General features: G+C 35.6%; 1 protein-coding gene across 6 annotated transcripts in view; it reads right to left on the bottom strand.

The window, feature by feature from the left end:
* Dgkb (diacylglycerol kinase beta) overlaps positions 1–12,706 on the bottom strand; it is a 772,948-nt gene that overhangs the window by 508,748 nt on the left and 251,494 nt on the right. For all 6 annotated transcript variants that reach the window (XM_008828356.3, XM_017796961.2, XM_008828359.3 and 3 more), the window contains one exon: positions 11,789–11,887. In XM_008828356.3, coding sequence (XP_008826578.1) covers positions 11,789–11,887 — 99 coding nt within the window. The remainder of the gene's footprint in view (positions 1–11,788; positions 11,888–12,706) is intronic.

Raw genomic sequence — 12,706 nt, forward strand, 5'->3', positions numbered from 1 at the left:
TTGTGATTATATCCCACTTTAGTGAAGACATGGATACCTCAGAACCTACTGAAACCAATATAAATAGAACAATGTAATAACCATCCACCTCACATTCATAGACAATGTAATCATAACTTAGAGACGCTGTGTTGACACTTATCCTCTGTTACCTGAAATTAATGTAGAAATATTTCATAAACATCAAAATACTCTATTGCTGAATGTACTCCTCACTGAAATTTGAATGCCACAATTTAATTTTACACATCTTAAAAATTAAATAAATAAAAGCAACTATCCTTTATGAATAATACCATGAAACTGAATCTGTTAGGTTTTAAAAATATAGAAAAAAAATGAGATTCCTTTTTGCCTATCATTACCATGATGACAATTATGAATTGACCTATAATGAATATTAATTAAATGAATATTAAGTAATGACACTGATGAAACATTTATTGAGAACTGACAATGTACTTTATTCCCACTCTTCGACAAAAAAGAAAGAAAGAAAAACTGCATAGGCACAGACTTTAGGTAGATCACACAAAAATCTAAAGGAAATAACATGAGTTTATGATCTGTAGTTAAAGGTGAAAGAGGTACACGGAAAAGAAAAGAGAAGCCACCAAATAGTATAAAATAAAATCTGAAGCTCAGTGCAGCAAGATACAGTCTCAGTCAAGTGTTCACACCTCCTTACCACACTCTACATTTATGGAAGATCTATAACTAGTACAAGGAAGAAAGTTACAGAAAGTTCAAAATCCAATTTCAGAAGCACAGAAAACTCGGATGCATCGCTCCCTCCTGTCACTGGCTGATACTCGGCACTGCGGTTGTCGTTATTAATTCTCGCTTGGGTGAGGTAAGTGATAGGTAAAAGAAGTTGAAAGATCCCATAATAACTGAACTGTGAAGACTCGCGTACCGTATTCACTCCCTAACAGACCTTCTGACATTCCGAGGAGTAGTGACTTAGTTTAACACATGCTCTGTGCTATTTAAGACTTAATCACCACATTTACAATGTATAATTTAGAATTCTTAAAATCGTGGAAGAGTAAGAAAGATCGGAAGAGGAGAAGTTAATATGGCATATGGTTCTCTGAGGGTGTTACACGTAGGGCTACGTAGATAGCTGCTGCAGTAACACCATAACTTGGCCTCGTTACAGAGTTACATAGAAGAAGGAAAAGAGGTAGAAGGGGACCATTTGACTCAAAGCTAAAGAACATTTTAGAATTTGTATTTTCAAATAATTTGGTTTCTTTCCCTATGATCTAAGAAGCTTCGTTATTTTTCTGGTTGACATCTTAAAGAGCTCCACTGCTAAAAAATTAATAGGATACTATAACATGAGAAAGTATTACAGAAAGGAAAGACCACAACTATCTGGAAGGAGGCATAATGTTCAACACATTAATTGCTTTACATAAGATCACTTCTTAATGAATACTACTTTTACTGTGTATTCCAGTGTTGTGTTGAAATATAAAGGGGAGATGAAGTGATTTACTAAAGCCAATTCTAAAATTGCAGAGAATAAGAGACTATGGAGTGCTCAGTCCTATATAAGACACCTACATTGAACCCTGTCCTCCTAAGGCTCCAGGATCATTGCGGAAGTAGGGATGGAAAGATTACAAGAGCCAGAGGTGGTGGATGACTACAAGGAAACTGCTGTCTGGACACCAGAGGGCAGTCGCACATATGAATGCACAGCACTTATAACAGCATGCACAGACCTGTGCAACCTCAAGCCAGACAGGGGACCAGCATGGATGGGGGACGTGGGCAGGAAGCCCCAACGCTGCTTCGGGATTTATTGGTATTTGACAGATGTTGGGAGATGGAGATTCAGTTTTCTTTACCAGTATAATGCTTGGCAGGTTGACAAGACTCCAAGGAACAGACCCACACCCAAGATAAATCTCAACAGAGGATACGATGTTGGGGGAGGGGAGAGTACGGTAGAGGTGGAAGGGGGTCTGAATATGATCAAAATATATTGTGTGGAATTTTCGAGTCAATAATAGTTTTTTTTTTTTTTTTTTTTTTTTTTTTTAAAGAAACATGAGTAACTTCCAAGCTGTCTGGAAAATGTAACAGCATACATAAGACCCACACAATCTTGTCAGACGAATCCCAGCATAGACGTAGCAAGTGGGTATGAAGGCCCAGCCTTCACTGAGAAAGTACTGGCAACTGGTAACCACTAGGGAAGGGCGAGTCGGTGTTCTGTAAGGTTGCGATGCTAGATAGCTTAACCAGCCTTACAATTATGTTAAATTCCAGCATGATGCTTAGAGTCACAGATAATGTCAAGGACGCACTAATAGTAGATATGTTTTCAGGCAATTTTCATGAATTAATACATTTCCTCTCGTTTTCCAGAAGGAAAACAGTGACAATGTTAACGATTTTCCCCATACATAAAGATAGTGAAAGTCCCGATTTAAATGCAGATGATTCCCTGTCAGTTATCTGAGTTACTCCATTGTGTTTACACCTCTACCTCCAATATAGAGGTGGTCTGGTTTCTTACACATTAAATTTGAGCTTTTGACTGCTCTTAAGTTTCAGATGAGTATGCAGTATAATGTTTTGCAATGCATCATGTGTTTTCCTGATAAGTGAGAGCACACATGCATTAAAATATTGAAAAATTATTCATATATATTCAAAAAGCCTATTTATGTCTTTGGCTGGTTTGAATTGGATTGTTGCTTATTGTTGATTTATATGATAGTTCTGTGTTTTAGACATGAATTGTTCATCAATGTTTTAGAACAATCTGGAGGGAATGACATTTACGTGAACACAGGGTTCATGCTTAAACTATAGTATCTCATCTCATATCCTTTCCATAATTACCCTGTGTTTTTTTTTCTTCCTTTTTTCCTCAATGCCTCTTCTTTACCAAAGTTCTTGCTGAGCTCTCTCTGACCTATGCACAAATGATACTCTTCCTCTCTGGTCACTTCGTTCATTACACACCTGAAAAGATGATGCCTACCTTCTCTGCCATTGCTGGTTTTATGGTTCTAATAGAAGACTCTTGGCTTCCCACTAAAAGCATCATTCTTCCAGTCCCAACATAGAATCTCATCAGCTGAGGCCAGGAAATCTAATATTTCCACCCTCTCCTCTTACCCATCATTTTATATAGTACCAATTTGATCAAGACCTTGCATTTGTGCTAAGTGATGTTCAGAATAACACCTAGAAACTATTCTCCTTGTTCCTTGACTTTCAACCCTTGTGTGAACATATTATGCCCATTAGCTGTCCCTTAGATCCAGGGCTGTGTGTTACCTAACCATCATCTGAACTAATCCATCCTGAAATCAAATCCTAAATTTCACATTAACTACAATCCTCTTCCAGGTTCCCTCATTTTGTCACGCTATAGTTGTCTTTTCACCTTTCACACCAAAATCTCATATCACCACCCTAATAAGCATCCTGACAGCAAACTTCTCATAGCAAAAAACAAAGCCGATCATGAATCTAAAGGGATCCCATTCTGGAATATAGACCACATCTTTCATTTTCTCAGAACTTTCCTAGCTTCCATTTTTTGCTTTATATAAATTAAAATTTTTGACATTTTTTAAAACTCTCTCTCTGCCTCTCTCTCTCTCTCTCTCTCTCTCTCTCTCCCTCTCTCTCTGTGTGTGTGTGTGTGTGTGTGTGTGTGTGTGTGTAGGCCTACAGAAACTAGAGGTGTCAGATTCTCCAGCAGCTGGAGTTATAGGCAATTGTGACCTGCCAACATAGTTACTGGGAATTGAACTTGGATCCTCTGGAAAAAGCAGTAGGTTCTCTTAACAGAGGAGCCATCTCTGTAGCCTAAGACAAAATTTTAAAACATATTTTTCAGTTCCATAACTGCATTATGTAATCCTTTGCTGCTCTTTTCAAGTGAAGAAAAGTAGAAAGCAGGAGGGGAGGGGAGGGGAAGGAGGGGAGCAGGAGGAAGAGAGGGAGACAAGGAGAGATGGGAGAGAGTAAGGGAATGAACATAATGCTCAAAATATTGCACACAACAATAGCATACATTGACTCTTAGTAATGACCTTGCAGATGCCTTAAGGGTACAGTAATAATAATTGGTGTATAAACAGTAGACATATTATCCTTAACTTTAAATGACCAGCATAGTACCATCATATCATCTCTACATTGCAATTTACCAACTAAACTACTGACATTGCTATGAGAAAAAAAAAATCATTGGACAATTAACATTACCTTAGAGAATCAGAACCTGGGTTTTAAATTATAACATAAAATAATCTTTTAATACATAAGAAAAATTATTTAAATCATGAAACTGAATATAATAAAAATGAATTTAAGACAATCTATTTGGTTTGATTACTTCAACATAGTTTAAAATGTGATTCCCACGTGAGACAATTCAAGTCCTCTTTTGTTGATGGTAGAAAAATTAATTTGAATAAAAGTGTACTTCTATAGAAACAGCTTATTTTCTGTAAAGAGTGCATAAACCTTAAAATGAGTACTAAAATTAACCACAGTTATAGAAAATTGATACAACTTATTTTTCCCTGTATGATACTATTCTAAAATCAATGAAACTTGGATTGATTACAGCGGTATCTGATGTGAGATATCAAAAAATAACTAAGAGTACTGGAGCCACTATGGTAAAGAGATAGCAACCAAGTTATAGAAGTTTAAATAGAAAAAATAAGCTACATCCAATGTTAATAGTCAAATATGGGTATAAATTTAAGCTAAGCTCTAAGCTTCCTATGTTGAAAAATAAAACGGCCCTGACAGCTATGACTCAAATTCCCCAAAGACAACCAGGTTGAACAGAGAAGAGAGTGATTGCTGTCTGGTAATGGAGGACACTGTCAATACTCTATTTTTTTTGTTATTATTGCAATAGATTTCATATGCTTATTTTTTTTTAAAGCCTTTCAATTCAAACTGATTTAACAGTGAGAAAAAAAATAACTTAAGAAAAATTGTGCCTGGTTAAAATGACACAGATTCTGTCTTGAGTTTGTAGTAAAATTTAGAACATAGATAAGGAGGTGAACTGCAGGCTTACCAGGGCATGCTTCCTGGGAGATTACAATTTTTTTTTTTTCTGCATCTCTTTGTTTGGGACTGGATAGTTGGATTTTAGGGTGTTAGCTGCAATAAGATTCCATTGCTATGGATTCAATAAAAGTAAAATATCTGTTCTGAGAATTGATTTGAAAGGATTAAGTGAGTTTTTGAATTTTATTTATTTTTATTTTATGTGTGAGTGTTTTGCCTGTATGTATGTAAGTGCACCATGGCATGCAATGCCTACAGAGGAGAAGAGAGGGTGTCAGATCACCTGGAACCAGTGTTATGGACAGTTGTTAGTCACCATGTGATGCTGAGAATCGATCTAAGATCTTCTGCAAGAGGAGTAAGTGCTCTTAACTGTTGGGTCATCTCTCTAGCCTGGAATTTTTTTTTTTTTTTTTTTTGAGAAACTGAGCTGCTTATCATTAGTGCTGACTGAATAGTTGAAATTTGATGTATATTTGTTTATGGGATAGCAAAAAACTAAAGAAATATACTTTTATATATAGTTCTTCGAATGTGCCTCAAAATGCCAGCAAATGGACTATTGTTTTAATAATTTGTTTTTGTAGGGCGTTTGTTCGTTTGCTTGTTTTGAGAAATATACTCACTACATACTCCTGGCTGGCCTTAAACTCACTGAGATTCATCTGCCTCTGCCTCCCAAATACTGAGTTTAAAGGCATGTGCCACCATCCCTAGCTCTGTTAAAATAAATTTGCTGCAAAATGTTTAAAAGAAGTTAGAAAGAGCCAGGGCTGGTTCATGAACATAAGGAGGTGGAGGCTTCCAGACCACTGGAGGCTTGCTTGCTCATGTGAACCTGCAGCAGTGGTGGTATCCAGTGCGGGACCCATGTCAGCTCAATGAAACAAGGGCCCAAAGGGAGGTGAGAAATAGGTGGTGGGCCAGCAGTACACTGAGAACTGTTTAAGGCTGATTGTTGCTGGGTGAGGGAGACTATGACTTACATATGACCACTGGGTGGGCTGACTAGATTCCAGTAGATGCATTTACACTGAAGACCATCCGGGTACAAACATCTGAATGAATAGGACTCAGCATGTATTGCAGAGTGCATAGGGTTTGGTGGGGGGATAGGTGAGGCATGGATGGGGAAGGCGTCTGGATTTGAGTGGGAAATGTATGAAATTTTAAAAGCTCAACTTAAAGAGATTAAAAATAAAAGAAGTTAGAATAATTATTAAACATAACTATTGATATAAATGTATTGATATAAATCACACATTAAACGAGCAGAACACAGTGATGACGTCGGATTATGGGATCCTTGGGGGTGATGTCTTCTTTTTCCATTTAATTAGGAATATATAAACTGATATTTAGTCTTGAGATAGTTTATTTTAATTCATTTAATGGAAAAAATTCATTTTTAAAACAAATTATATGTAGAAGTCATTAACAGTGCATGCTTATAAAAGAGTTATTAACACAAATGAACTCATAGCAATGGTGACATCCTGTACAACAAGTCCTATGAAAGCTCAGACCAGACAAAATCCCAGGATAGACATGGGGCAAAGGGTAAGAAATCCCAACCCAATCTAATGAAATTTTGGCAATTGATGGCTGCCAGGAAGAAAAGAGACGGTGTCTTACAGGGATGGGACACTTGTGAATGGCTCCACACTAAAGGATATTGGAGAACACAATAGTCCATTTTGTATATATGAGAGTTCATTGAATTGGGTGGTGGGCAGTGGGAAGGAAATTGGGAGAAGGGAGTGGATGTAAATGCCATTAAACTATGTTTTATGAAAATCATAAAAATTCAATAAAAAAAATTTTTTTAATTTAAAAAAAAAAATTTATTGATTTTTTGTGTGTATTTCATACAGAACATCTCAAACAATCTTAATAAGAGCTATTGGTTCAGTGAAGATGCCTCACTAATCTCTGTAAAAGCAGAGTGTATGTCTACTGATCAGTTAACCAGAGAAGCCCAGGTGCTCGGGAGAGAGGAGACCACATGTCTGCTGAGCAGTTAACCTGTGAACATAACCTGATGGGAAAACAGGGACAGTTTTTAGTGACACCTGTGACAACACCCTACAACTTCATAACATCATTGTCCTAATCTTTATGTTGTGGCCTTGAACAGAGATGCAAGGTTATTTAAGGATCCACAGTGTGTTACAGAGTTCATTCTATAACCAACCCCTGACTTGAATGTCAAAAGTTAAGGAATAAGTCCAAAAACTAAATATTTTAATATTTTTATTTTATATTTTCTAAAACATGATGAAATTATATGAATGTCCATTCTGCAGTAATTGTACTGAACTAGCCCTATTCTTCATAGAGAATGTGACCTCAAAAAATAAGAACATGTATTTTAAAGGAGGAAACTGCTATTAAAGAAAAGCAACAACAAAAAGAACCAAGTGAAATTTTAGCTTTTGTAAGGACAACTTATTTTCTTTAAACAAATACTAAAATTTTCTATCATGTAATAGTTTAGAAATATCCCAGGCAAAGTAATTAGAGTTTATAGCTTGAAAAGGTTCAATGGTCACCACTTGGAGCAGTTGGATAAATCTTGTAGGTGGACCTTTATTAATTTGTTTAAAAGATACACCTTTAAATAGTTAATGGGTATAATATGACATATATTTACTCGATTATACAAAAAGTGACCTTTAGTTCTTGCTTAGCAAGGCAGGGAAAATTCTAAAATGAAGTAATTTCAGCTGATTTATTAACATATACAAGACTGCAAAGACCTGAGAAAACAGGTGCACTTAGAGAATTACAAGTAGTGTAATTATCTTTGATTTCCAGTGTTTAAGGTGGTTTGCAGGAGACTGGGTGGGCTGAGCCAATAAATAACATTGTTAACCATAGTAGAGAATTTGGACTTCAAATAATGAATTACTGAAATTATTTTATGCAGGAAGGAGACATATCATGTTTGTGTTTTCGAAGGTGGAACCAGGAAACACTTACGGATATATGGAAAGGAAATGGCTCAATAAGGATGCTACAGAGTCAGGATGACACAGAAAGAATGCTAAAGTAAGAGTGCTACAGGGAAACAGAGTTCCAGGGGAAATGTTTCCAGGTTGGCATGGGAAGCAGTTCAAGAGCACTGAAATAAAGACACAAGATTAAGAACCCTATAATAGCACACAACTGATAGGGTGACAATGGAAGCTCTATAGCTAAGGCTCGGGGAACATTGCAGAAGAGGAAATGGAAAGACTGAGGCATCAAAGTACTAGGCTACATTTAAATATTATTAAATAAAAATATGGGAGAATATTATGTTGGACTAAAGATCTGTACAAAACTCCAAAGACCAGACCCAATACAAAATATGGAGTTGGGCTGGAGAGATGGCTCAGTGGTTAAGAGCACTGACTGCTCTTGCAGAGGACACGAGTTCGATTCCCAGAACCCACATGGCAGCTATGGACTGTCCTTAACTCCAGTTCCAGGGGAATCCGAAGCCCTCTTCTGACCTCCATGGCATTGCATGACATGGGTGCGCTCACATACATGCAGGCAATACACTCATACACATAAAATAAGAATAATAAGTAAAATATTAAAAAAATATGGAGTTCCTCATGGTACAAACTGATAATCAAATTAAAACTTTAAGGAAGTAAATAGATTTCAAAATAGACTCCCTTTTCTAAAAAAAATACAGTTTACCTCAGTCAATATAATAAGAAAGTATTGTCTATTTTAATAAGTATTTTAAGATCAATCTGACAAAAATCAATCTTTTTTTCCATTGCTGTATTTCCTCATTGTCATATGATACAATCCACTGTTCTGATGGTGTTCAGCAGGAGCATTCATTCTGTGTGGATTCATGAATTATAAAGAAAGGTCAAACAGGCCTATAGCTAAATTTGTTGTGATTTTATCCTATGATAGTGCATGTACAGAGAATAAAATGATTATTAGAGTCAATCAAATGAACATGTCATTCATTTCAGAAGAGGATATTTTTGTGGTAAAAGCACAAGAAATTCCATCTCTTGGCAAATGTTCAATACTTTGCAGACTTCATGCTTCATATTACATTTGTAAACATACTATTTGTACATTATTGGAGCTTTGCATGCTTTGGACATCGCCCCTTCTGCTTTCGCCAGCTCGTGCTAATCGTCATTCGGTTTCCATGTATTCTAATACAACCAGGTGCAAAATAATTTACTTATTTCTGTTACTGTTGTCTATTATTTAACTAAACGAGACTGTAAGAGCTACATAGATGAAGATGTGATTTTACTTTTTATTATTTGATTCTAATCTCTAGTACTCCTTGGAAAATAATTGATAGTCAATAATGTCAATTAATTAATACTGTTTATTTATTTATATTTTATGTGTGTAAGAGTTTTGTTTGCATGTACATTAGCTCACCATGTGACTGCAGTGCCCATGGAGGCCAGAAGAAGGGGTCAAATCCTCTGGAACTGGAGTTATAGATGACTACTAGCCACCATGTAGGTGCTGGGTACCAGAGTCTGGTCTTCTGCATGACTAGTCAGTGTTCTTAACCATTGAGTCATCTCTCCAGACCAGATTAATACTTTTAACATAGCATCTATTATAGCACATGAGTTCAATAAATAAATGCTATTGTTACGGCATTAGTAATAAAATGGTGCTGGAAACAGAATGGGATTCTTGGTTACATTTGTATGCCTGAGACTCAGAATAGGAAAATGAGCTGGATACAAATGGGCATTGAAAAAAATAAACCAAATAAATACCGTCTACTTCAGGAAGAGTAGTAAGGGTGTAAATGTCTATGACACAAGAAGTTAGAACTGAGTGATGCACTTATATTGGTTGACATTATAATCCCAGGAAAGGTACTGAAGGAGAGTCCAGAGAAAAAGGACAGAGGTAGTGGAGCTAAGTCAAAGTCAGTTAAAGATGGACAAGACCCTGCCTCAGAAAGAAAGAGAAAATGGTCAATAAATGTTGAATTTCAGAATAGACAGCTTTATAGACATGATGCAATACCAAATGTTGATACAAATCTTGATAAACCCTCTAGTGATAGCTGATGATTAAAATAACTCTTAAGAACCAAACGTATATGAATGCAGCAATGAAAAGGCTTGCAAGATTTCTGAAGGCAAATATATTCATGTAACACATTATAAAGCCCTGATTTTTCTCAAGGAAAGAAGCAATGGAAAAGTAGAGGAGTCTCATTTCATGTTTGACTTTATATGACATAACCTTTCAGAATGAGTTCCCATTGCATAGGGGCTCCACCTGCAACTGGGTGGTAGAAAGACAGATCAGATTGTTTGTGAGAATTAAAATCTGAAGTCAGGGATGCATGTAAGTCTGGAACATTACTGGTTTGTTTATTTTTTTATTTTTTATTTTTTTGGTCTTTTTGAGACAGGGTCTCCCTGTAGTCCCAGCTGTCCTGGAACTCACTATGTAGACCAGGCTGGCCTTGAACTCACACAGATCCACCTGCCTCTGCTTCACACAGATCTACCTGCCTCTGCCTCCCAAGTGCTGGGATTAAAGCCGTGCACCACCACAAAGAAAAAGAAAAACAATACAAAATTTCTAGAAATCAATTTTCTTAAAGTAACATTTTAAAAACATAAAAATGACACAGTTCAATTTAAAATCAAAAGTATTTTTGACTCAATAAAATCAATTTCCTTGCTTTATAGACTCCTAAAAAAATCTTACATGGAAGTAAAAAAATTAAAATTAGTTACTGCTACTTTCAGCAATATGAGGTATTGCCTTTGCCTGCATTTCAGTGATATGAGAAAATGAAGAGTTTATAATAATTTTGTTGAATAAAGCCATTTGACACAGAACTAATATTTTACAGATAATTACAAAATGAATCATAAGTGGGTGCAAATTGAGTAATTTGATTAATTTCTCAGTTGACCTTTATAAACGTATTTGTATAACATTTCTTAGTTGTGATATTTTTATTATATAAAACCAAAGTTCCTACCATTTAATTCCCATGCTGTTTTCAAAAGTGTAATAGTGAAATATGTGCAGTGGATGTAAAATCATTTATTTCAGGAAATATCTTTCCCTTTAGAAACAATTTGGATTTTAAAATTGAATATTGTCTTTGAATACCTGCTTCTATCCCTATTAAGATTCTTCTCAGAATTACTTTCCCTTGTATTTTTCCATTTCTGTATTTGTTTAATTAAGCAATTGATTTGCAGGTAACTAAATTTATTGTTTAATAATTAAAAAAAAAACAGCTAATGACAGTGTATAACTTTTCTTAAGATTCTTGTCATCACTTTAGGTAGCCTCTGACCTAAATGAGAGAACTCAATGTTGAAGATATATAATGTGCATCCTTAGCACAAATGGCCGTAAGAATAACTTCATTATTCTGGGAAGCTTCATCTATAAAATATGTAAAATGTACAAGTGTCCTGCCTATACAATTTCTGGTAAGTACAGTATGACTAAGTGATTAAACCTGAGTCAGCTTCAGTCCAAGCACATCATTCTAAAATGCACAGCGTGCATGAAGGCCAAAGGAATTATTGTGGGCAAAGGTGTTTTGCTCTGGAGCGATGATGTAGGTTAGGCTGACATAGTTTTACCTTGACTGGTGAAAATTAATTTCCCTTAATATATAACAATATAGTGTACTAGTTGTCACAATACCCCCCAGAAATAGATATCCAAATCACAAGGACAAACTCACCAATACCACCGGACAGATTGTGGTGGGCGGTAAAATATGGTCCTTCAAAGGTCCACAGTCGCATTCAGGCTTCAGATGAGAGGCACATTTATTATGCAGCTAGGAAAGAAGAAGAGGGATAATATCACATTGGGACAACAGTAGAAAGCATGATGCAGATTAGATCTCAACTGAGATATAACACATCTATTGAAAGTATATTTAAAGAATTATAAGAACAGGAAACAGGTTCATAAGGAGATTCATAGATTTTCCCCATATAGCTCCTTCAATAAACCAATAAGCAACTTCTAGGACATAGTTCATATATTTTCTGATTCCCACAATTTTTATATTAAAAAGTTCACTTCAAGTTTTCAAGTTTTACATCAAAGAATCCTGATTTTGTTGACAAAACAAATTATTGCCCATCACAGGATTTCCTCTGCTTATTTGTTAGCTTAATCTAGAAGCTACTGTGCTCTGTGGAAGATTTTTTTTTTTTTTTTGACCCTCCTGTTTTCTCAAAGTCATTCCAAAGTGCACAGCTCAGTATGGGGCATAATTGATCCCATCATTAGTTCTAACTTCGTAATTCAATATGTAAATGTAACCCAAGATTCATCTCAGTAGGAGCAGGATATAAATAAAAGAAGATGATTATGATTATAAAATGTATCTTTATATTGTATTTACCAGCTCGACATTAAGTTAGCATGTAATCATAAATGTGCTATTTATTTTATAATATGTATGTATCAAAGCTGATATTTTTATCAACCTTGATCACAAGTTTAAAGTGTGTGTATGTCGTAGTGTATTAAGTAGTGATGTTTTTACACCAAAGTGATGGGTTTTATCACAATCAAGGATTTTATTAAAATAATACCCAAAGACAACTAGGAATTTCTCCCTCCTCCACTTTATAATAGCTCAACA

Source organism: Nannospalax galili, unplaced genomic scaffold, assembly GCF_000622305.1.
Source record: "Nannospalax galili isolate Female #2095 unplaced genomic scaffold, S.galili_v1.0 scaffold452, whole genome shotgun sequence".
Classification (NCBI taxonomy): domain Eukaryota; kingdom Metazoa; phylum Chordata; class Mammalia; order Rodentia; family Spalacidae; genus Nannospalax; species Nannospalax galili.